The sequence below is a fragment of the Phaethon aethereus genome (genome assembly GCF_964289735.1).
Source record: "Phaethon aethereus genome assembly, chromosome: 5".
NCBI classification, from domain to species: domain Eukaryota; kingdom Metazoa; phylum Chordata; class Aves; order Phaethontiformes; family Phaethontidae; genus Phaethon; species Phaethon aethereus.
Genome location: NC_138579.1, coordinates 38,347,136 through 38,373,846, shown reverse-complemented (window position 1 = coordinate 38,373,846; position 26,711 = coordinate 38,347,136). Strand labels below are relative to the sequence as shown.

General features: G+C 41.7%; 1 protein-coding gene across 1 annotated transcript in view; it reads left to right on the top strand.

Moving 5' to 3' along the window:
* Positions 1-4,940: 4,940 nt before the first annotated feature.
* PLEKHH1 (pleckstrin homology, MyTH4 and FERM domain containing H1) overlaps positions 4,941-26,711 on the top strand; it is a gene marked incomplete at its 5' end in the record, with an annotated part of 46,572 nt that continues 24,801 nt past the window's right edge. The window contains 9 exon segments of the mRNA XM_082000275.1: positions 4,941-5,066; positions 10,895-10,957; positions 14,002-14,151; positions 17,279-17,362; positions 18,947-19,028; positions 21,799-22,808; positions 25,670-25,710; positions 25,712-25,797; positions 26,418-26,506. Coding sequence (XP_081856401.1) covers positions 4,941-5,066; positions 10,895-10,957; positions 14,002-14,151; positions 17,279-17,362; positions 18,947-19,028; positions 21,799-22,808; positions 25,670-25,710; positions 25,712-25,797; positions 26,418-26,506 — 1,731 coding nt within the window.

Here is a 26,711-nt window from a genome sequence, read left to right as displayed (position 1 = left end):
GTCTTTTCTGCCTTCCTGGTAAGCCGAGGCGTGCGGGGCAAGACCTCGGGAGGCAGAATGGCAAAACCGGGAGCCCTCTTCCTGCCTTCTGGCACTTCTACTTGTCAAGCCACCTGCACTGATGTGGAGGGAAAAAAATTTTATTTTTACCCTGTCCCTCGCCAAGCCTTACCTTTCCCACAGCTTGTCACATTTTTTTTTTTTTTTCCCCCGTGCTCTGCACATCCCCGGCCGCACTGGTGAACGGGAAGTGACCGTGTGGCTGAACAATTCCAATGGCTTCGGGGTTAAAAAGCTGGGGGATGAAACTGGTTATGAAGTGGAAAATGAGGTGACTGGGGGCAGAGAGTTGATTAATAGTACGGGATTTCCACACTGAGTTTTGACCGTCGCCCGTACTGCTGACTCTCTTGGTGTTGATGGGGTGACGTGGAAGGAAATTTCTCTCCCTTCGTGTGTTACATTTATCACATTTCTACTGATTCGTTTTGTAGTAAGATGGTAGGTGAAAGTTAGACCTGTATTCAGCTCCAGTGTTCAAGCAGGGTCTGGTGCGTTTTACTGGCAGGTGCTAGGAACTGCACTGCTGTGCTGACTGACTCCCCTGTTACAGTCTGGGTAAACTGATTCCTGAGCGGAGGAGACTTTCGCATTTGAAATATGGAAATACTGTTTCACTTGTCTGCATTGTTTGCACTGAATGATCAAAGCTGCAAACACTTTACTTGCATTTATATCTGCACATGAATGTCTTTGTGTTAATTACTTTTTATTCTCAGAAGGCTTTCCAGGTGGAAATAAACTAAGTCTCTGAAGTGTTTTGAACTCTAGTCTAGATCCACCAGCATCTGGGACATCAGCTGGTTCTGGTCTAAAACCCAAAAAAACCCCAAGATGTTCTGGTATAAACTTTAGCTTAATCAGAATTACAACTGTATATGGGCACTTTGAGTAAATATATTCCTATTTATTGTGGATGTAGCATTTAGTGTTGGAACTGTCTCATGTTGATCAAAACTTACAGTCAAAACTAGAAGTCTCATACCTGCATTTAGCAGTTGGTTCAGTCATTTTTCCCCCACTAAGTTCTAAAGACTTTGTAGCTCCCATTGTCTTCACTGGAAGTTGTTTGATACTTAACACTGAAAATCAAAGTGCTCTTTAAGAAGCGTCTGTATGCATTTAACAATGAAGTTTTGAAAATCTCAGCTTGTTTGAACAAAGTGGCTGTCTCCTATTTTCCAAGTTCCTAAAATAAGAATATTGCACCTGAAAATATCTGATTCCCAACTTCTTCGTATGTTGAGGGCGGGGAAATATATATATATAAATATGGTTTATATAACTACATAAATTATTTATCTTATATGAAAAGGACCAATGTCTGGGGGAGAGGGTGAGAATCAAAGAATTTAGTGGATTAAGATGGGTAAGAATTACAAAAAAAAGGCATGTGAAATGGCAGGTCCAGTAAGGATTTAAAGTCAGTCTGTCAAAATAAAGTTGATATTATAATTCATAAAGTACAGATGAACTGCTTATGTTTAAGAGAATGGGGGAGAAGGAGGATGCATTTAACAGTAAATGAGAATTCAGAATAAATGTGAATTTGTAAATAAAGTTGCAATTTAGGTCTAAATGTGAGACGTTGTGATACAATATCTTTCTCTGAAAAAGGGTAAGGTTTTTGCTAGAGAGAGGAAGAGCCATAATTCTAATCCCTGGCCTTTAGTAATCATTTGATATGATGACACATGGGGAAGTTATTAGTTTAAGTGGAGGAGATGGGGATTAATAGAAGAATTATGAGATGGGGATTAATAGAAGAATTATAAGATGGACAAAGAAATGATGAAAGAGAATGTGACAACACTGTGCTGAATGGGGGCTTGTTAGAAGGTAAGTCTTTTACTAGAAGAGTTGACTGATTCAGGGGATTGGTAAGGATGGGGTAAACTCTAAGACACAAAGTAAAATCACACATTAGAAGTAGTACTGAAGTGGGCACAAAACCTGGGAGAGCACTACTTAGAAACATCAGAGGAGGAAAAGATATGGGTATACTAATCAATCACCGGGTAACCATAGGCCTGTTACATTTTGTACAGAGATTCTTGATCTTGTGGAGATCTGTCACAGACCTGCGCTTTATTAATCTGTTCCAGTATCATTGTAGTGGCCCCCCTGCACTCCCATGGTTGGCGTTTGCAAAGGCAAAGCCAGCTGAGATTCCTCTTCTCCGGTTGTGTTGGCTTGTCTGTGAATGTCGAGCATCAGTGTAATGTGGTTGTATAAAAGGCAAATGCAATGAAGTGAGGTATTCCCTAAGAGAGTGGAAAGTACTAAATGCTTTTACACAAGGCTTTGGTGAGGCTGCATGCTGCCTTTCAGGTGCAGTTGTGGTCACCTCTGTCTATGAAGGAGAAGGATAAAGCCCAACTCTTCTATATGCTGTGCACTGAAGCTGGAACAGGTGCAGAGAGTGAGTGGTGGGCTTTTCGTATGAGACTAACAGAGCCCCTTATCTCTAGCCTTGCAAAATGAGGTGTTTAAGGAGAAGCTTTGGATGCCTATAAATATACGAGGGAGGGAAAAAACTAGTTAAGCTGAAGGGCAATAATCTACAAGAATGAACAGATGCAAGCTGGTTCTGATTATATTTATGATGGTAATTAGAAGGCAGCTCATTAGGGGGGTGAGGTTCTAGAACAACAGGAATAATGGGAGCAACACTGCCTGCATGGTTCTAGGGAAGGGCTGTGTTCATTTATGAAAGGGATTATATGATGCAGTTGTCTACAGTGAGAAGGAACAAGACTTAATGATTCAGGACATCTATCCCAACCTTAGGCTTCCTATTCAGAACGGGGCATTTTAGTTCAACCAGAAGTTATGGACTGAGGAAATTACTTTTGTTCTAGCATAAGCTGTAAGGTAAATCAGATTCATTTTACTTCGTGCCATTAGAGTTTATCCCATTCATTCGTTATGTCCTCCTTGGACTTAAACACTATGAATAAAGACTAAAATATCTTCATACCTGTATGAAAGAGAACAGAATTTCATTTGAGAGCTGAATTATTATGTCCAGAACAGAGTTAGCTGTAAACAAACCTATGGTGTTGTAGGATCCTTCCATGGCTTAATGTACTCTTTTGGCTTGAGAAGGACTGATAGCACTCCCTTAGAGGGAAACCCTACAGTATTGTGAAGTGTGTCCAAGGTAACCTGGTTAAATGCCTGGCAAGGAGCTAGGGCTAGAGATTAGATTGATGTGCTGGATGGGGCTGTGGAAAAGGATGGCTTCTGTAAAGCTGCAGGTGTACAGCTTGTAGAGTACTGGTCTTCCTATCACAGAGTGTTTTCAGTGATGCAGTACTGGACATAGAATCATAGAATAGTTTGTGTTGGAACGGACCTTTAAAGGTCATCTAGTCCAGCCCCCCTGCAGTGAGCAGGGACATCTTCAACTACATCAGATGCCTTTTCCTTGTTTTACTTAAACGTACCTTCTTACCTGGAATAGTATTTCACAAATCATTGGAAAGGCAGGCAACTTGCTGCCTGGAAAACTTTCTGTTGCTGAACAAAGCAAGGATATATAAAATAACTCACAGGTAATGTTTGTATCTAAAGGGTATGAAATGTGTCTTCCTTAACTCAGAACAGCAGGGATATAGCTGGGTCAAGTGGCTTGCTGTGTTATGTATACTTACACTATTATGTATATTTAGGGTAACTTGAGTCTCAGGTGTCCTGGCAAGTGGGTACAACTAGAGGGACATCTTAAGCTTTCCCACCCTGCAAAGGCAGCTGTAAAGGCAGTGAGGCTGAGTGACTTCACTGCTCTCTCCCAAGTCTTGGTCTGTTACTTTGGTCACAGTTCAGGAAAGCACCAAGTTTGCCTGTGAGCACATGAGAAGTTTCTTTAAGTATGGATTTCAGTGTTTTGATGAAGCTGATGAACTAATAACTGTTCTGGCTTTGTAAGCATTTGTTATTGGAGGGTAATACAGCTGGCTGCTGGACTGCATACACTGAGTTGATATTATAAACCTTTTTGTGAGTGTTCACAGAGGCCTGAATTTGATCAAGGACACTTATTACCTACATTTTATATATCTTTTACAATGAGCACAAAGTATCTGAAATGTCTAAACAGTTACTGAGTAAGAAAAAAAAACCTTCAAAAACCACAGCTTTTCCACTTTGTGGAGTTACGTATATCTCTTGATGTCTACAAGGGACTTCAGTAGACCTGCATGTTTTGTCTTCAGTCCTAGCTTATTCCTGGCTGGAATATCTTTGTATTTTAACAGACCAATTGTTTAGATACTGTGGTACAGCTACTCTTCTTTTCTTACTGTGGGTTGACTGTATTGAGTAGTTAGGTATTGGGAACACTGTTGCTTCATACATCACATCCTCTCAACATGGTCTGTATGAGATGAAGCACTGGTGCCCCAAGTTAATAATGGCTGTATGACAGGAGTTATGCTTAAGAAGTTTTAATGACTTGAGATTTTACAACCATAAATGGTACAAAAGAGTAAAAATACTCCTAGTTTATAGGTAGATGCTGAGCAAGGCTGTAAGGATGCCAGTAAGGCTGTTTGTGGAATATACAGTATGATGCATTAGTAAATTATTTACTCACTTTAAAGGTAAAAGTTTATTTGAATATTTATCTGTTATCCATTAAAGGAGTGACCTCTGGCAGAGGGCAATATCAATAACTTGGGACAGTACCATTTCATCTTCTGCTTGCAGAAGAAATGGCCTTTATGTTACCAGTCCTGTAAGATGGACCAAGGAAGACTAGGCACAAAGGGTGAAAAGTTTGCCTGTCTAAAATAAGTTTGTTTGCTTTTTCCCTCTTCTATTCTGTAGGATTTTTAGAGCACCTCAGACGACATCCCAAATGGATGATTAACTTCACAATGGCAGAACTCACAGTGGAGAATGGCAGCTGTATGGACTGGCAAAAGCGATGCCTTGCATTGGAGTCCCAGCTCTTCAAATTTCGCTTGCAGGCAAGCAAGATCCGAGAGCTGTTAGCTGAGAAGGTGGGGCAGTGGTTGCTTCTTCTACTTTGCACTGAGTTATGGCATGAAAGCAAAAAAAATCCCTAAACGCTGAGGTATCCAGTAAAACTATTACTTGCAGTGAGGCTCTCTTCCTTGATTACAGTATATCATTGCACTCTGCTTATCACTTGAGATACAGAGATGTGCCTGGCAGAGTGGTGTGAAGTGGCTAGTGAAAATAAGAATTTGGCCTTGTTTACTGGAAGATCACCAGGTATTTGGGTACTACTGCAAAGCACTGTACCCAGCAAGATTCTGGATATCTGAAGTAACTGAGGCAGCTGCAGAGCAAAGATGGATGTTTTTGATAAGCACAGCAGGATCAGGACTTGGCTGGCAACAGAAAAGCTTACAGGAGTGCAAATTATGCTATAATGTTAAAAGACGGGACAGGGGTACGTGTACTGCCATAGTGTTAGAGTAACATTGCATATCCAGTCAAAACATTTTGGTGATACTGAAGAGCAGGACTGAGAGACCTTTGAGATCTGGATGTTAGAAACTTGCATGGCATCTGTGGTTTTAGAGGCATCTCCTACTAATCTCTTTCAAGTGCACTAAGTGAACTTGTTTGCAATCCTACGGGAAAGGACTGTCAAAGATTTGAGGGTTTTATTGGGGGTTTGTTTGGTTTTTGTTTCCATCACAGTGTGGATTTTTGATGTGTTTTCTTTACCTTAAAGTGAGTTATTTTTCAATTTGAATTGAAGCTTTTTCACTAACCTCTAATTTGCATAAAATCCAAGTTTGTAGGTTGCTGTGGGGCTCCTTTGTTTCAAAATGTGGCTTACATTATTACAGTCCAGTTCAAGATTGTTCAGATATTCAATTACTATTGGAAAGTGAGAACAGTTTCTTTCAGTGGTAGTTTGCTAATGAAGTTGAAATCTTCACAACTGACTGCAGTTTACTCCAAAAGCTTTTAAGCTTTACCTGATGACAGATATGTTCTAAACTCACTTTTGCTCCATTTTGTATTATGTAACTTCTATGTGTATGTTCTTGTTTGTTTGTTCTGGATGTAGAAACATCCAAATGACATCCACTTCAGAGTGGAGCAATTTTCATCCTTGGTTTCAGTGTAATTACATTTCTACTAATGGTGTATACTGCATGAGACGTTCATTCCACCCGTTATATATTAAGAAATTATGCAATTCTGAGCACCCTCTTAATCTTTTCAAGGTAGCTTCTGAGATGGACCTTAGTGATTACTTACCCTGAAAAACATTGAAGTGGTTGTAAACTCCACTTAGATAAAGACGCATTAAAAAAAAAAAATCGTATATAGATGTGGTGCAGGTCTGGTAAAGACAACCAATACTTGTGTGCAATACTCTATATTTGCCGCATTGTGGAACCTGCGGCCTCATGCTTTATTAATTTCTGCTTTGAGAAATTTCCTGACTACCCCTGTGCAAAACAAACAAAACCACCTATCAAACTTTCTTTTTGGAGAACAGACTTGCCAGACACCTTTTGACTATCTCTTTAGGGAGGTTTGTGGGCCATGGCAGAGAATGAAATTTTCATCTGCTTCAGGAGGCCCCTCAAGGAAGGGACCTGGCTGTCATTAATCCAGCCTTTCAGTCAAAGCGATGTTCCCTTTGTTAAGATTAAGGAGCAGCTCGGTTCAGTGATCAGGTTACTCTGTAACTACTTGTACAGCGCAGTCCCTCGTAGACTTACTTGAAGGGTCAAAGAGCTAGCAGGTTTGCAATACTGTGAATGTCATGTGGGCAGGAAGGGGAGAGCCTCAGGGACTGTGGGGCAGCTCCAGTAGGCTCTCCTGATGCAGGTGGACTCTTGCGAGGCACGAGAGCAGGTGCTCAGCACACAGTGCTCATGCTGAACACTGCTGTTGGGAAGTGTCCTGTGCCTCAGGTTCCTCACCACCCTGCAATGACTTGCTGAGACCCTCCTTCCCCCCAGTTGCCACAGGGCTCCCTGTGACTCCCCAGCAGTCACAGCAACTGGGGCTTCTGTCCATGCTGCATCCTTCTCCCCGTCAGATGGGAAGTGATGCAGAACCGAAGGAGGCACATGCTTTAGGCATAGTGATGCCAGCTCCAGGGCTTCTTATCATAGATTTTATAGCAGGTTTTTTTTCTTACAGTTCTATCTGTGAGAATGAAGAGATTCAGACTTACTTGAAAGAGTAGTGTGTTTTCGAAAAGGTTTTTTGGCGGGGGGGAGAAGGTCTTAAAATGTGAAGTGGGCAGTTTGAAGCTGTGTTGCCAACCTGTGGTGAGCATTGCCCCTGACATCCTCTGATATGGTTTGCAACAAGAGGAAAATAAAAAAAAAAAGTGGTTTTGCCAGCAAAAGTGAAGAACACTGTTAACAGCAGTGTGATACTTGCTCACCAGCTATGTTGTCTCAGGAATCTGGGAGCTGCTGATTGAAAGGCTTGTAAACATGACACCCCCCCCCCCATGTTGTAAATTAGTCTTTATAACCAATTTTATGATTTTAAGGCAGATTTTACTATTTTAACTTACAAAAAAACCCTAACTACTCATGGCTGGTGGTGATAGTACAATGTGCGCTAACAGTTTAAATACTTCAGATTTTTAAAAGCCGCTTAGATCGAATAATCTAGATTGCTGTTCAGAACATGAGGAATTTAAACCCCAACGGTTTAAACTGCCAGTGCCCTAGTTCACATGGTGTGAACTTCCACATTGGTAGCCTGGTCTTACCTATCGAGCAGTGCTGCCCAAGCTGCACAGAGCCTGTCTGCGGGGCAGCACAGCAGAGGGACCCCAACCCCTGGCCTCCAAGACAAAGCTCTGCCATCCTGCTGGACCCCCGCAGGGCACGAGACCCCTGGGTCCTGCCTTGTTGTGGACATCAGCAGGGATCTGGTCTCTTTGGAAACAGGCAGTTGTTTCCACTCTGATTTTCTTGTACACAGACAAAGAAAGGGATGCTTCTCTGCTGGTGAGCGACATGGCAGGCCGTTGCCTTGGCAGCAAGATGACCTGGTTAGGAGTGAGCTCTGGAAGAGAACAACAGGAGGAAAATCAGGCTGAGATAGGCAGGAACTTTTTTTCACTCAATTTTGTTTAGCTGTTCTGAGCCATCAGGAGAGGGAAAGCCTGTGTGAATGGTTGATAGGAGGAACTTTTGCAGCTTTTAAAAGGGCCATCTGGGTATCTTTTAACCTGCTCCTATCTTCACTAAACAATGAACACTTGGGAAAAGCCTCTTTCATCTCATGCAAGCATGGCTATACAACTGGGCCCATTTTTCTCCATACAAGCTGTCTGGGCTAATATTTGGGAGACAAGTTACTTGAATTTGGCTTGGTCACTACGGTTTTTATGTGACCTGGGTCAAGTTGCTTAGTAGCATTTGTCAAATTATAAAGCATTTTCAATGAAAGGACCCATGTAAATCCCAAGCATTATTATTAATTCATTGAGGGATTTGAAAGAGCCTTACAAGCATGGAGTATTAAATCTGAATGCGCTCCAGTGAGAAAGCTGACACCAGTGATGGGTGAAATAATCTTTTTGTGTACATGAGAAACACAGCAGTTATTTAACAGTTCATAGTAGGACAACCCAACAATGTGGTACAGGAAGTTAAGAAAAGTGCAAGTTCATTTAATGCTACGGAGGGCATTAGGGTGACAAAATAATTGATTTGACTGGAACTTAGCCAGGTCACCCTGCTTGCACAAGAGGTTTCGTAACTCTTAGTGATCAGGAATGGTCCCCACATACATTCTCTGACCTGATCAGGATCCAGGACTGCTAGCAATGCAAAGCAAACTGTTATGAGGCTGGGACAAGGAGTTTTTTTTCAGTCAGAACAGTGCTGTCGTCTTAAAATAACCTGAGTCTTTCATGGATATCACCCACCTTGTCGAGGATTGAATTATTAGTCTAAGAATTAGACTAATTAGCCTAACTAAGAAATAGACTAATTAGCCTCTGGGAAAATGCTGAGATTCATCTAAAATCTGTGCTGTGAATGTAGACCCTGTCAATTCATCGGAAAACTATCAGAGGCCTTTGACTCTGAACCTACTGGCATAAACAGTCTTTGTTTCACAAGGTGTATTATGTCTCCAGTTAGCATCTGTCTTTCACCAGTATGTTTTGCTGCTATCTGTCTATGGTGATGACTATCCAGAAACTAATGGATAAATGCATGGGTAGATCACTGTTCCTAATGGACGCAGACTCATGTCGTAACCCAGGCCGCTGCTGTTGGTGTTGGATTGCCTTGAGCTCAGTCTCTACCAAGACTCTCAGAGTCAGAGTCTTTGGTCAGAGCAGCTTTGGCTGTCTGTGCAATCTTTTGTGGCATCTGTCTGTTCCTCTGCCAAAGAAGTGTCCTTGATTTGGATATTAAACTCCATAGACTGTGATGTCCTTGATTGCTCCACTGAAAAAGGAAACCTGAGAGGTATCATGCTAAATGTGGCACTTTCTGATCTTCCTGGTTTGAATTTGTTATGGCATGGCTTTTTTTAGTTATATGACCATTGAGATGTCTACATATATGTATCATTCCAATATGTTTGTCAATAGGTGCCAGTCTGCTCTTATGATCAATGTGTATGTATGAAGAGGAGAGTTGTTTTGTTGCCATCTGAAGGAATAGAAATGGAAACACAGGAATGTTGTCATCTCCATTCTGGGTGATCAACCCAAGGGACCCAAGTCCCATCTTCAGAAGTATTGGTTTGGTCCTCATAGTGACCAACCTGAATACTTGGGTCCAGTGCTTTATCAAGAATCATAAAATGCATTGGAGAGAAAAGGAGCTCAGTTCCCCTTGCAGTTTGTTTTCTGTAAGGGGAATCAAGCTTCAATCATGCTTGAAGCATGATTCCTCTAATCTTCTGAAGCTGCTTCTATGTCATTCCTACCTTAGTAAATCACAAGTAAATGCTGGAAACTCTATGAAGCATTCCTCAAATTTTGCAGCTTAGTGGATGAAACTTAGTGTCACTGACTTCATATTACTGGGCTTAAATCTGAGACCCGTCAAAGCAGGGCAGGTTGTGGAAGATGACCTTGCAAGCACTGAAGGAGATCCTTAGTTGCTATTTTAAAAAAAGAAGAAAAAACCCCCCAAAAAATGACTGAGCTCTAGTGGTAAGTTGTTAGAGGAACCCCAGATACATCTGCATTTCACTGAGAGTGAAGTGATTTATATACACTTAGAATAAAATTCTATTCAGCGTGCTTTGACTTCAATAGCAGCAATGCTCAGATAAAGAATCACAGAATTGTCAGTTTGCGGAGCTCCCAAATGAAAAGCATAGGAAAACTGAGATAATTGTTAATTTTGTCAGTTATGAGCCTGTGATGCTTTTGAAGCAAAAGCAAAGTATTCTTTGGTTATAACGTGGCATCATAAAGAACCTGCTGTGAGCTTTCCAACATGTATTCATTTTTATTTACCTTTGTGAATGAATCCTAGCTGAAGTAAAACCAGGAAAGAATGGCATGCTGTAGACAGGCTTCTTGCAGGGACAGCTCATGGTGTGTAAATTGTAGAGATGGGGTTAAGACTTTGGGACTATTCCTTTGACCCGTGTAATGAATGATGAAGCTCACTAATGAGAAAACAGTTCCGGTAAATTCAAAGTAGGGCAGAAGACTGGAAAAGGTCAAAGGGTTTTTTTTTTTCCCCCTGATCAGAGCTGTCCAGTTAACTCAAAAGATGCCAAAGATCTGTAGAACTGCACAAGAAATGGAGGATTCCTGTGCAAAACAGGTGAATTTCCAGATGATGTTAATTTCTTTTTTCCCCTCTCTCCCCTCCTTTTCTTCTGGCTCTTGAAGATGCAGGAATTGGAACAGAGAGTGATCGAAGCAGAGCAAAGAGCTGAGGATGCAGAGAAACAGGTAAGAGATTCTCTTATGGTTGCTCTGGTACAAGCCCAGCAGTAACTTACTCTACATTCCATCCAGTCTAGCATACAGACAGCACTCTACCGTGCTGTGCTCTGCTACGGAAACGCTGATTTGCAGTGGTGAACAGATTTTCTGGTCTACTTCCCAGTCTTTGAGCTTGAGCTATGAACAGGCACCTAAATAGGTTCAACCCTAAGTGAAAACCAGCACCTGGTTTTCAGCCTGTCAGCTTCACAGCCTTTACCTCCTTGCTCGGTTATGGAAAAGGAAGGGGATGTTGTATTTCAGGATTAAAGTGCAAAGATAGAGCTGCCTGGCAGGTCCTCAGAAAACAAATACTTAAGAGTACTGGTAAGGACTTGTCTCTTCTCTACAAGTAGAGAAGGTTCTGCAAAAGAAGTATAAGGGTGTGTCTGCAAAACATATCAGTTGTTTTGGACTTTCTTTTTAGTAATTACTGCTTTGGCTTGGGAGCACATGGAGAAAAGCAGTAAGAGCTGGATTCATTGCGTATTACTGTAACCATCTAAAAATTAGGCTTATTGTCCTTCTGTGGTTCTTGAATAATGGAGAAGGGAAGAGAGGGAGACTTCAGCTTGTGAAAAGGCTATAAAGAATGATGGACCTTTGGGAAGCAGACTGTTGTACAGTCTGCACTGTAAGGAGTATTATAAAAACAAAAGAGCCAAGAAGGGCTGGATGGTCTGAGCTCCTGCATCACTGCAGATGACTGCTGAAGGGAAGGTTTGAAGTGAACAAGCTCCCTGCAGCTGGACAAGAGCTGCAGGACTGAGCACTGAGTCAGAGATTAAAGCGCAGAACTAAAAGGCATGCAAGATGGCCAAGAATGGCTGTCAAAGATGACTTCAGTAGTGAAGGACTGAATATGCAGTGTTATAAGCACTGGCAAACATATTGCCTAGGAATTGAGAACTTGAAATACTTCGTAAGGTATTCTGTCTGCAGAATGAACTATACCACACCAGTTTGCTATTGGCATCAAGGTTTTTTCTGACCAGCTTGAATATAGGAAAGATGGTACGTCAAATCACTATGCTGTTGGCCTCTATGCTAGATCAGCAACTGCCAACCAAGAACAAGAGTTGTTCTTGAGAGGGCTATCAGCAAGTCCACACCCAATCAAGACAGGCAAAGGTAACATCATCACTGTGACAGCACCAGCAGGAAATCATTATTGGCACAGGACAATGAAGGAGGTATCACACTAGCAGACACCTTAATGGCAAGAGTAGATGTCAATGATATGGTAAGATGCCACGACATCAAGGGAGCAGATGGAGAGCAAGTCAAATCCAGGTCAGAGAATGGGCAAGAAAGGGAGAACTTGGCTGGGAAGGTGTAGGAGAAATGAGGGTTGCCTTTACTCACCTACCACCAGCAGAAATGAGGGTTGCATTCTCTAACCTGCCACCAGCAGTTCTGCAGCCATGTATTGACAGGTCCTAAAGACTAGCAACCCCCAAAGTTTGCCTTTCCAGCAGTCTTATCCACATCCAGAGATAAGTGTTCTCAGAGAAATACTTCATTGCTGCCTGACAGCCTGGAGAAGTGACAGCATGGGAATAGGACCATTCCCTTCCCTTCCATACATTCACCATGAATGAGAAACAGCTGACAAATGAGAGGGATCCACATCAAGGGCAAAATCCCTTGTTATCTTTCTCTCCAGGAGTCAGGGGGGGTGGGGGGTGGATTTGTTAATTCAATGGACTCTCTGTAGCTGCCAACCTCAATTAAGGAAATCACATGTTTGCAGTCCCCTCTCTGAGCCTCCAGTACAGAGTCAGCATTTGGGCATCAGACAGAAAGGAGGGGCCATTTCTTTTTACTATAATCACCCTAAACTCTAATGAAAACACATCCGACACAGCAGGCTTAGTTTTCTGGCTCGGATGTTGGGTGCCTACCTTTCTGATTCAGTATGAGGAAGAGGCAGTTTGCTTCTCTGCCTAATGCAGGCAGACAGGAGGACAAAACACAGCTTCTGCAAGTATGAAGTGTAGGCTGCTCAACAGAGCATGAGTTGCACAGACTCTATGAAGTGCTCACATCACTGCCTGCATTCTACCTTCCTGGTTCCAAACTCATCCCAAATTAATGGTATCTGGAGTTCGTTTCTGTGCAGATTTAGTCTCTCTGGGATGTGTTGGAACCAGTATTTTCCCATCATCAAATGCTGCGTTTAGCAGGTTTGAGTTAAGTTGACGGAATTCCATGCACCTTTAGAAACGAAGTCTTATAATCCATTGCAATAGGATGAGGTAATGATAAAACAGACTGGCGGATTGAGCGACATAGGTTCTGAAGAAAGCAAAGAGGTTTTAAAAATTTGCTAAAAACCTGTTTGTGCATTGAAACTTTGTCTGTAGTGAAGGAGCATTACACTGGTGCATATCTTGCTGAGATGAACAAGCATTGGCATTCGCAGGTGCTCAAAGATAGGCAAAGCTAACGTGGTAGCTCCTTAGCAGGTCTGGAGAAAACGCTTGTCAGAAAGCCAGAAGCTGCCAAAACATCGTCTAAGCTGGGGATAGGAGGAGGAAGGAACTCCATAGTACATTTCCTTATAGAAATCTTGATCTGGAGCAAATGGCCAGGGTTTTGTGGTGTATGCCTTGGTAGTGAATGAGGTAAAAAGCTGACAATGTCATTGAAAACGAGGAAAATGTTGTGTACCTTGCCCATATGTCTATGTAGACTATAGTGCCTGTATGGTCTCTCTGACTAATAGTGGGCAAATATTTTACAATCCACAATGTGTTTATCTGTTCATGGTTCAGTTTGCATCTGTTAATGCTTCAGCATTACAAATGAATGGACAATGTCCTTTTCACAAATGTGCATATAAACTTAAGTGTGACCTGTAGGGTTTGGCTTTTTTTCCTTCCTTTCCTGACTTCAAAAATATGAAACCCACAAATACTCTCAGTTAGGGTCTTTCTGCTAAACAAGCAGCTCCTTCATTTGCATTGTTTTGTGTTTGTTTTTTTTTATCCCTCTGGCTGTCATTACAGGTCAGAGTTATGGAAGAGAAGGTAAAACTAGCCAACATGAAGACCGATGAATCAGACAACAGTCTGCACAGGAAATACCAGGAGTTGATGGGCACAGTGCAAGGAAAGGAAGATCTGATCAACAAATTGGAGACACAGCTAGCAAAACAGGTAAGGATATTTTCTGCAGGGAGACCTTTAGCTTTCACGAGTTGGAGGGATTCTGTAATGTATGTTTCAAAGGTATGGATTATGTCTCCACTACATATTAGCCTCTCAGTTGCCTTTGGATCAGCTGTAAAATGATGCTCGGCTCAGTGCAAGATCCTCTCCTTCCTTTTTCTTTTCAGGCAAAAGCATCCATTCAGTCTCAGTAGCCCTTGTCTCTTCATTAGAGGAGATTGGTCAATGTCCTTGAAGGACTTCCTTATGTCAGTGTTGAGACCCTAAATTGTAAAGCTAGAGTCTGGTCACAGTATTTCTCTGGCTTCCTAGTGTATAGATTGCTCTGAAAAATCATTTTATGTAGCCCATCTCTGACTCGGCATATGCTGCTTCATGGTAAGGGACTTCTCCCAGTCCTCAGCAATCCTTTAGTATAGTTCATCTCTTGTCAGATGTCCTTATTATAAAAGAGCAGCTGTTTCCCAGTATGGATAGTTCTTAGTGTCTTCCATTCTCAGTTGACGGAAGGAAAGAGCTACATCTACAAGCTCTGCTGTAGCTTGTGTTTCAGCTCTAGTAAAAGCCTTGCCCTGTGGTATTTATAACATGAGAAATGAGGTATTCTTATATGTCACTAAGTAAATTACTTTTAAATGGAAATAGCTCATTAGAATTTTACACAAAAAAGTACTTTGCCTTTGAGTTACGTTTTACATTTAACTAATTGTCACTTATTTCAAGGGCAAAATAGATTGGTAAGCTGTCTGAACTTACTCAGACCAAATGTAGTGTGGTCAGGCACTTCCCCAGGCCACCTTGCTCAGGCAGAATGTAGATGAAGTTTCTGCATTTTGGAGGAGAAGGGTGTTTGGAAGGATCTACAATAGTGATCAAGGTCTGGAAAGAGCTCTTGCAATCAAAGATGGAAGAAATTCTGATTTACCCAAAAATGTGAGGTGTGATTTGATTAAAATCAATAAACACGAGTGGGGAAAAATGTTTTGTTAGTAGAAATCTTTTTATTCTGGCAAAAAGAGGCAAAATGAGGTTCTAGAAATGAAAGCCAAAGCTTGACAATGTCCGACAAGAAACAGTTTTTATCCGGGTTGTTGGTTTAGTTTCAGAATGGGGTGGGATGGTGGCAGTGCTGGAAGGTCACTAAGGGTCCCTGTAAGGCATTCTATTTGTTTTCACTGGGATGGGAAGAGCTGTGGAGTTCAGAGCATTAATAAGAGAACACTGAGGTCATGTCTGGACCACACAATAGCATGGGACACAAAGAATCTCTAACTGCTTCTGGATCTTAAAGCACAATAACTGCATCTATGGGTGCTGTGCCTGAGTGAATTGGGTCTGCTTAGGGGCAGGGCTTGCTAAGCTCTGTGACAATGCTGTCATCATGTCACTATGCTACTTTAGGACCCTAAATAAAATCTTGGCATTGCACTTACTGTGTAGCATAGCAGTAATCTGAATCTTTCACCTCTTGGTCCCTGATCTGAGACAAATCCAGGTCATTAGGGATTCAAAGGCATTACCCATGTGATGGATATTCAGAGGACTATGGTAGATCCACTGTATGTGCCAGATCAGTTCAGACCAGCAGGCACATCTAATATTCTGACTCCAGCAAAGGCTGGTACCTCATGATTAGGAACACACACAGCCATATTCAAGGAGAAAAATAAATATAATAATAAATCCTCTTCTTGAAGCGTCATATTTGATAACTTGTATTTCATTATGCTCAACTACAAATGTTACTGCTACATGTAATGTTACCAAGGTCTATTTTAAAATCAGCAAACATATTTGAAGAAGAATTTTTAAATGTGCAGTCGTGGTGATGAATAGCATGTGGCGATTAAAATTTTGAAAGAATTTCCTGCAGTCTAATGTGTATTTATATGGTATTTATTAAGTGAACTTACATTCTTCATTGTGAAAAACTTAAAGCGGGAGGAAGCACTGACATTTTTATATCATAATTACTGGTGTTTGTTTGTGTCTGAAAAAAAAATCTAGCAAGGAAACCACTGACTGCTGCCAGAAGGTATTACCTTTGTCCATTTAATTAAAAAGAAATCAGGGCTGAATGTGCCATACAGAGTATATTCCCCCTCCCTCCCTTGCTCCTGGAACTGATTTCTCTTTGTAGTTGTTTAAATCGTTACGGAGATAGGAGACCTTTCAGTGACATGGCTTCTGATGAAGCCACAGAGGAGATGAACAGAAGGCTTCAGGTGATCATACTATCAATCCAGCATCTTTCAAAGGAAATTCCCAGAAAAGCAAAAAAGCGCAGCTGAGAAAACACAGCTGCAAAAATGATGTTGTGGCAATATTGCCCAAGCAGGTACTTGGGGGAAAAATATTCATTGTGCAATTCAACAGTATTCCCATAACACCTTCGTGTGGAATAGAGCCTGTTTTAATGGATATGTAAACATATAACCATTTACACCATCTCAAAATCTCCTAGCAGGTCTTAGTGTTTCAAGGTCAAGTTTTGAACCTTTTTTTTCTTGAGTCTGAAGTCTGCTATTTTTTTTTTTTTAAGTAATTTACTTTCTCAGTGAGAATATTGTGTATGTGTTAAATACATTGTTGGTATTAGTTTCCATCTCATGCATCTTTAAATTCTGTAATCTACACCTGTGCTTGCAGCAGTTGAATGCTTTTTTTCTTGGAATTATTACAGTGGTTTTTAAATCACTTACAGGCACTGCTTAATTCTTACTAACCTCAGCCAACAATGTGTATGTGTAGGCTGGGGTACACTACAGATGCTCAACAGCAACATTGCAACACCGTCTAAAACAGGAAAAGTTGCAGACTGTACTCAAAAAAAACCCCAACAACTGTGGTAGGTGGGCAATTGTTACTTGAGCTGGATTTTGCTATTCCCCAAAAAACTCTTGAAACAACCCTCTGAATTTGACTCCAGGGACAATGTAAGACAATTAGAGCTTGATTTTTCAGAGGCCAGCTAAATAATAATATCCAAATAGCAGTCTTAAATCTTACATCTGGAATGGAATCGTCAGTGTTTAAGTAACTCCTGATGCAGTAACTTACTGAGAACAGTTAGTTGTACTTTCCTAATGCCTCTAATCTCTCTTTTTTGGCACAGAAAGAGTTGAGGACTGAGGAAGCCAAGATTGTTCAAGAGAAAGCTGCCAAGATCAAAGAGTGGGTAACATTTAAGCTGAGAGAGGTGAGTCTTTAGCTTGCTGCCAGGTTTCAAGGCCTACGAGTAGGTACAGTGGTTGCACTGCCAGGGGGCTTCTATGTAGGACAAGAGTCAGAGGACAGTCAATCTGCCACAGAGGCTTTCTGCTTGCTTGGCCCTACGCACACAGTTGCAGAGCTAGGGTCATCCCTCTTACTGAGTGCTATTTACTGCTTTGGGCAAGCTATAAATGACTGTGAAGTCACTAATGACTGAAAGTCTCTGAAGAAGATTTACTAGTCACAAGTGGCTTTCACCTAGCTTGCTTCTGCCTCTCCCTTTTTTTCTCTGGGTGCAATTTCTGGTCCTTTTTCTGACGAAGCAGCTGTGACACAAACACATGTTCTTTGCTCTTCCTTAATTTGCCACCTCTGACTAATGCTGTTTTCCACTGCCCAGCATTTTCGCATGTCTAACCTCTCCCTCCTATCCATTCTGTGGACTTATGCCTGTATCTGTGCCTAATTCAATACCCTCTAGAAAAACTGAGAGATAGCAATGGGTCAGCATGCGCTTTTGAAGATGCAGTAATAGTTTACAAGTGGGCGTGGGGCTATCTGGTCTTTCCCTTTTATTCCAAATTAAAGGCATAGATTTCCCAGTTTATGCCAGAAAGGGAATTTGTTGGAGTTGGAAGAAGCAGTCTTTGTGGCCACTAATTGTGTTAAAATGTGACTTTGTAATCTCGTTAGATTGCCTAGATATTTCACTGAGCTGCTGTGCTGCTTCTCTTTCATTTTCCTATATGAAATAACTTAAGGTGCATCTATATTACTGACTGGTGCAGCACAGAGGAGGAAGCACAGGGGTTGACTTGGTGTGACCTGCTCTGAATCCAGGACCCTACATTCACATTGTGTCTTTACTGGCTATGAAGTTCGTGAATGTTCGTGATATGCACCTGATTCTAGGTGTATACCGTGCACAACTGGACCACTGCCAACTGAAGGACTTTGCATCTGTGTTGCAAATGGGTCGCTCTAGAGAACACCATGGGTGCAATTTCAACTTCTATTCCATCAAGAGGGAAGCCTCTTTGAGCGCACCACTGCTGTGTTTAAGAGTATGCTGAGACACTTCAAGCAAAGATGTAAGGCAAATTTGCAAAGAATCACTTGTGCATTAATTGCAAATATAAACACACCCTTAATGTTTGATTTTCTTTGGTCCCTTGGATCCAGGGGATCTCCTCTTACCACATACAGGGTGAGAGGGAAAAATGCTTCTCCTGGGAAATACTTTTTTGATTGTCTCTTTCATGACAGTTATTTCTGGAACAGGAGTAAATGATAAACAGTAGCAGGGAAGGAGATTAAAAGACCTATTTGAGAAGTGCGAATAGTATGTACACAGGCTATTTGAGAAAGCACAGCAAAGTGTTTAAGTGAGTTGCCAGTGGGGCTGCTGAGTAGAAGGATTTCAAGATGACTGGTAGACTCGCCCATCCTTTTTTCCATTTCCTATTAAGACACTTGAATGTAATAAAGATGAAGAGATGTTCTGTATAGCGGAACACACGCACATACAGTTTTGCATTATTTTTCAGTTTGTATTATTGTTGTTTCATAGCTTGAGCTAGAAAATTACCACCTGAAAAACTGTAATCAGAGGCTGACGGAGCAAATTGAAGCCCTTCAGGATACATTGCAAGGTAAATGTGTTCACCTGGCATTGTAGCCTAGTAACCACCACAAGAGTGGAAGTCAGCATTCCTGGGTTGTGTTGTTAACTTTGTCAGAAATTAGTACTTGTGACAGTGAACAAGCAGTAGCATTGCTCTCTTCCTCAGTGGGTCCATTTTTAAGATGGAAATAACATTGCTTACCTGCCTTAAACTCTTAATTGATTTCCCACCAGCAATTGAACAGAGGCCCATTTTTTTTCAGTCTGCTTTTGCCATTAAAATAAGGCACTGAGCTCCTGATTTAGAAGCACTCATTGAAATACATAGCAAAACTCTTTATTCACTTCAGTCGTGCAGAGTAGGAGTCCCTGAGGTATTTCACTTTACATCCATGTGCAAATTGTTCTTGTCCCCACAGAAACTCTGCTGGCATGTAAGCTGAGTAACTGAGGACTGAACAGGCCAAGGCAGCAGCTGCCTGGTCTGCCTTTAGAATCTGGGTTCCTCTTGTGCTTCCTCTTGTGCTATCAAGTTGGGTTGGAGAAGGCGGTTCACAGTGCTTGTGCTTTTGTGGTTCTTGTTTGGTGGATAGATGGAGAACTTTGGTCTTCAGGGCCTGAAATCAACGTTTCATCGCAACACAGTTTGAAGAGGAAATTCTCTCTTAGCCATTTTCTCCCACCCCCTTTTTTTTTAATGACCTTAGTTTGGTAACAGTAAGATGAGCTAGTGACCAGAACTTCAATGGGGATGCAGGCAGGGGGCATTTCTTTCCTGCAGAAGTCTTTCTGGCATTCCTGTCACTCTGCAGCAAGGGAATAGGGCAAAATTCCTTCTAAATCCCACCACGTTTCTAGCTAAATGCTTTATGACTGGGTTTTTCTCATCCCCTCTGGCTCTGGATGTTTACAAAAAGAGAATGGCTGGTAAGCTGCGTTAATAATCTGGTATTAAGTGTTCCCTGAATCCCAACTCTGTGGGCAGTAAACAGCTCTCCCCTCTCCTCTTGCCCCCCTAGACTCGCTGTCCCAGGCTGAATTCAGAGGCCTCCGCAGAGAGAAAAATCTCTTCTTGCTTGCCATGCTGATTGTAACAGCTTCCTCTGCTTCATCTCCTGTCACATCTAGGAAGCTGCAAAAATACCAATAATAGTTAAAATGAGTGGCCTCTTTTCAGTCTACACTAATGATTTACCTCTGGGGCAGCAGAAAACGTGTGCCAGGATTTGTGTGTGCACCAGTGCTATGTGTTGGGAATAACTCTGTTAGCATTCAGTTCCTTGTGACTCAAGTGCCAAGGTCAGCCTCTCATGGTTGTCTTTTTCGCAGCTTTGTTTCCAAGGGCAGATTTCGCCCTCTCCGCAATCAACAGTGATTTATTCTGCTGTTTGACCTTCCCTCCGTTACTTTGTGTCTTCCGTTTTGTTTCTACTTCCTTGTAAATCCCCTTAGCGGTTAAGCAATGCCTGTTGAGTTTGATGTTCAAGCAGTGTTTTCAGCAATAGCTGTGCAGAGTCACACTCACCCATATTTATGCAATTTCCAAAGCATCGTATGACTTGATTTTTTTTTTTTTTTTTCAGTCAGGCAATATATAAATGCCAAGGTGAATCAAAATCACAAAGTGAAGTAACATTCTCTGCCATTTCCAAGTTTCATCCACACTCTCATACTCTAAAGCTGCTATTCTGCAGAACCTGTAGAATCGAGACAGTCTTTAAATCTGATAATGATGGAAAGAAAGTAGAATTATAAAGTATAGGTACTAAACAGGAAGTAACGATGGAGACAATCTAGGATCTATCTTTTATGTCATCTTCTAACACAGCATCTGAAGAGGCTGGAAAAAAAAAGGAAGTTTTTACAACAAAAACATATAAGTAACTGCTATAAAACTTGTTGACAAAAAGCGCTGCTTGGGTCATACAGCACAAATAGATAGCAAAAAGCTCTAGGGAGATTATTGAAAAGAGAGTAACCTCACTGACTGGTGTGATGAAGGTCTCCATACATATGCTGGAAGCCTCATCTGGTCCCTGGGAATGAGAGGAGCCATACGAGATTTTTTGATGGCTTAAATCACTGTAGGTCCATTGAAGTTAAAAGCCACACTAAGCAGTGTTCTGGCCACTTAGATGGTTTTTGCCGAAGTATTGTATGGGTGGGTGCATTTCCCTCTCGTTGCTCTCAAGAGAAGAGACATAATTGTGCATGGGTAAGAGTAAAAACTGCTATATTGAGTCAGACTGAAAGCTTGCCTAGGCCAGTATCCTGTCTCCTGGTTGGCTGTGGATGTTTCAGGAAAGAGTGTAGAAAATATTGCAAGTAGAGCTGTCCTTCTGTCCATGTACCCTTCCAGCTTCTGCTGTCAGTGTTTCAGGAAGTTCCTAGACCAGAACTTCTGCTTAAACTGTAGTTTGTACCACTGATAAATGACTCTTTCTGGCCTATCTTTTGTACACCACAGCATTCTATTTCCCTTTTTTGTCTGAAAAAAATTCCTTCTGTAAATTTCAAACACACTGCCTGATAATTTCATTAGGCACCCCTTAATTCCACCTTTGTAAGAAACAGTGATAAATCTTTTCCTATTCATCTTCTCTGTACTATTTCCAGTTATAAATATATAACATTTCTGTTATAGCTGTGCCCAGCCATCTCCTTTCCATTCTGTATAGTCCTAACCAGGCCAGGGTGCTATTGAAATATAACAGACATGAACAACTTAACACTAGCAAGTAACATCTTAGACAGTAAAGCATTTGAATGCCCTAACCGTATGTTCTCCTCTGTTGTAGATATGACTAGCATTCCTCCCTTTGAATCTCTTTGGAGCTGTAATTCTCTGAAGCCCAGAGCATCACAGGCCTCTCTTGCTGAGAAGATAGACCAGAAATCTGTGCTCCTTGCACCTGGTTTCAGACAGGTGTGTCAGACAGGACCTACCAAACGTGTCCTCTCTTCAGCAAACATAGTCCTTGCCAATGACACCTTTACTGAGGATGGAGAGGATAAATCTCTGCTTTCCCAGAGAACACTGAAGCTCATGCCTGACCCATCAAGCTGGAATCTTTCCACAGATAAAGATATATTCCCAGCTGTAAGTTCTGAATACAGGTTAGGGTGCTCTGATTCCACATCACTGGACCCTCCAGCTGAGGCCACAAGAATCCTTGAGGCTTTGACTTTCCAGTCATCTTTGGAAGGAAACCATAGCACCATGAGCACCTTGCAACAAGTGGCTTTGGACGGCACCCGCTTATCTGATGATCTGAGTGCCAAGTTCCGCTCCCACCGGCTGGACTCCTCTTCCTCAGGAGAAATAAGGAGCATGCTTGAGGGCTGCCTCCAGACTGCTGAGCCACCACTGGTTGTGTCAACATCAGCTGTTACAGCACATTCCTTCTGTCCAGGAAGGGAATGCAGCCTTGGCAGTAGTATGACCTTTCCAAAAATACGAACTCCCAATACACCAAGAGACAGTATCCAACTAGCCAAGAGACATTACAGCCAACCACAGCCAGGGGCTAATTCTTTCCATCATGTAACGAACTTAGAGGCTAACACCTTTCAGCCCATAACAGACTCTCCAGTCTGTCATGGGCAAGTGAAGGAGACAGACATTGATGATGATAGGGTACTGGAGAAGATGGAGACAGAACATGGCCTGGTGAGGGAAGAAGCTGGAGCATGTGAGGAAATCAATCACTTATCTGCGGGGCAAATTGAAGCTGTGAGTTCTGAGGCTGGCATACTTGACCCAGGCGGTAAACCTCCCACACCACCGCTGCACAGATTCCCATCATGGGTAAGAAATGCAAGGACAACGGTCTGAGAAGTGCCACTTATTTCTGAGAAGTGCTCAGTAGTTAGGCTACAGCGGCCCTTGGTGTCAAGCAATTATTTCCTGTGGACATCAGTCACATTTCTGAACCACCTAGTCTGACAGTTCTAGACCATGGAGCATGCTGGTTCCACTGACAGTTATTTTTTTCCTTTTCTCTTTATAAGGAGAAAAATATTCCATAGAAGAAAATAGTACTCAAAGTCAAGAGGTGCTGCCTTGTGGTTTATTCTTATGGGTCATCAAAAGTTAATCCTTAGTTTTGCCGTCATGTGTTTAAGATAGAAAAGTGAGTCATAAATGCAAGTGAATGGACCAGACCAGATAGTTTCAGAGTCAGAAAAAGCTGTGAATACTAGAAAAGATACATGGATTAGATGTCTGCATTTCTATCTCATGGTATACTTCTGCTATGAGGAAAATTTTGTGAATATACATGTCCTGTTGCTTACTTCATGTGAGAGAGAAGCTTATTAGCACTTTCAGTTACTTGTTAGTTCAGATGATTGGATTATTTGCTAATGTGTCAATCTGATAAACTTGGTGGAAATCAATGTAGTATCAAAAGAGGTAACTCCATTATTTTCAATTTGCTTTTTTAAAGGCATAGGCAGACAAGTGGTTTATTGAAGGTGTAAAGTCAAGCACTTGTTAATCCTCATGTTTTATAATTTTTTTCTATGAAAACTTAACATTATTTGTGATCTTTGGCTGTGTCCTTTATATACCAATTTAAACCTCGGTATAATCACAGCTGTTTTTCCAGAGGAATCTTTTTTCATTCAGTCCATGATATGGAACTGTGCTGAGAATTAAGCTGGATATTGTAGTAGAAGAAACTGCAGTTTAAGATGTCTGTTTTATTTGCTGCAAAAGCCAGAAAGGTGTCATGAACAGTGTACTCACTTTGAAGAAGAGAAATAAGTCTCAGAGATTGGCTGCTATTCCTTTTTCTGATCTAGAGTTCCCAGATAAGGTGGTTCTAGTCCCTTAAGCTAAATTTTTCACAGGTGATCATCAGCTCCACACACACCTTCTGAATGTCTAACTTGAGTTTGGCAAGTAAATTTGATTAGAGAAGCACTGAGAACTTCTCTGCTGCAACTGTATTCACTTGTTTTTATTACAAATAATGTTATATGATGCTCAATTTTCAAAAAGTCAGGTCTTAGACATCTTGAAATGGGTGCTCCAAAGATACTGGATACTTCAAAGAACTTATATCTGAGTTCCTTGTCTGGAAAATAGTGATAGCACCCATCAATGTCCCTCCCAGGATTTTTGTAAAATTTTTTATTAATGTTTATGAAGCATTGCAGTATTATAGTCAGAAATACAACATGAAAAATCAATTTTTTTGTCTTCAGACCAGAGTCAAGTAAGTGTATCCAAGTAGGGCAAATTTAACTATGTCAAATACTGAAGCATGAATAGAATATTAAATAGCAGCTTAATCAGTAAGAAATGTCCATTATGTACCCTGAATAGAAAGTGTCTGGGGAAAAAAATGCATATAATATATCATTAGAGACTGAATCTGTATGTATAGTGTGGCCAGCAGGAGTAGGGAAGTGATCGTGCCCCTGTACTCGGCACTGGTGAGGCCGCACCTCGAATACCGTGTTCAGTTTTGGGCCCCTCACTACAAGAAGGATGCTGAGGTGCTGGAGCGTGTCCAGAGAAGGGCAACGAAGCTGGTGAGGCATCTGGAGCACAAGTCTTATGAGGAGTGACTGAGGGAACCGGGGTTGTTTAGTCTGGAGAAGAGGAGGCTGGGGGGAGACCTTATCGCTCTCTACAACTACCTGACAGGGGGTTGTGGTGACGAGGGTGTTGGTCTCTTCTCCCAAGTAACCAGCGATAGGACGAGAGGAATTGGCCTCAAGTTGCACCAGGGGAGGTTTAGATTGGATATTAGGAAAAATTTCTTCACCGAGAGGGTGGTCAGGCATTGGAACAGGCTGCCCAGGGAGGTGGTGGAGTCGCCACCTCTGGAAGTGTTCAAAAAATGTGTGGATGTGGTGTTTCAGGACATGGTTTAGGGAACATGGTGGCGCTGGATTAACGGTTGGACTTGATGATCTTGAAGGTCCTTTCCAACCTTAGTGATTCTGTATGGATACAGAAAATACTAATTCTGTCACTTTTTTTTTTGGTGTACTTGACTTTGTGGTCTTAGGTACTTTCATGTATATTTATTATGTGTGTTATCTGATAGTGGTTGGTTGTATGCTTAAGGAGCAGTAAGAGGATTCCGAGCTTTGATTTTTATCCATTTTAGACTGGTTGACGTTTTAGTCATAACATTGCATTTAGTTACAGGTTTGGGTTCCCCCCTTGGAATTTTTAACAATTTGTGAAGCACTTGGAGATCCTTTGAACTGAAAGCTCCATGTGTTGTTATAACTGAGACATAGGCTTATTGAGATCATTCCAGGCATTTCTTTCATTCCCTTGTCAGAGAATGGGAGTCCTTTGCAGGTGGTGACTAAATAAATTGTCCTGGTTTAGGGCTCTTATTGATTCATTTTAATGTGTTGTTCATAAAGTGGTAAAAACACCTTTTTCCAAGCTGTGATGTAGTAATTGTCATGGCTTATTGATAATTGCATGTAGGTGTTCCAATCTGGGGATACTCTCTCGCTGTAGCCTTTACAAGCCAAGTCTGTTGTGATTCAGGGAATCGCCCACAGATGCACATTTCCACTAATGGTCATTCATGCAACATCTGGTGGAATAGAGCAATCTTTCTTAGAGGGCCCCTCTTTCCTGCCCAAAGGTGTGATTATGATATGATTCTGTGACACAAGCATTTCTTTTTGCAGGAATCATGTTTTTGTCTGACCATTGCTGTTCACGGTATTATCGTTTCAGGAGAGTCGAATCTATGCTGTGGCCAAGTCTGGCATGAGGTTGTCTGAAGTGGCCGTGGTGAATGATACTTCCAGCTGCTGTAAGTTCTAGACAAGATCCATCCTTAGAGGGACTTTGCAGTGACAGTGTGGGACCTGAGCTTCTGGCTATTAACATTTCTTCATTTCCTTGCCTGTTTTCAAAGTAAATTTGATTTTGAACATAGCCACGATAAAGAAAAGGAAGGGAGGAGGATACATCTGATTTCAGGGATGGTTGGTGCTGGGCTGTTTGAGCCCCTACATTCAGTGACATCTTCAGGGTCTCCATTATGTCCTTCATCACTTTCGCTGACACTGTTCTTCCTCTGCATGTCTGTGGCCTGCTTTTAGTCTTGTGATTCACCGTCGCTTTCCCTTGTTATGGCTTTTGCCTGTTTGGACACGGTGTGCCGGATTGCCATTGTACCATGGCGAGCATAGGGTGGGTAAGATGTCTTACAGGCTAAATAGAGACAGTTGCAATGCTCTCTCCGGGAACTTTATGTAGTTAATAACACATCCCCTGGCCTTTCTGAGCCCAACATGTCCAGGATGGCAGTCCTCAATTATTTGATGTTCCAAAGTTCTTACATGCATACATGGATCTCTCCATTAAAACATCCTCCTTTTCACCAGTTTGTCTTATTTGCTCTCTTGCTCTCTCTCTGAATTTTCCCAGTTTCCAATTTCTCGTGTTCAACTTCTGGGCCATTTACCTGTCTCATCTACAGAAATGTCACCGTGCCAGTTTACACTACGCTGAAGGGGGTAAGGACTTACGTCACTGTTCCTGTTATGAAAAGCATGGTCCAGGGCTGCTAGTAGTTTGAGAGAGAATGCGATGAAGCTCTGCAGTGAAGGAAAGAAAATTAGAGAATGCCAGGAAGTACTGGACACCAAAAGAATGCGGAAGGAGTGGCAGATGATAAATGTATTTAGGAATACAGAACACTGCAGCAAGGTTTGGCCCAGG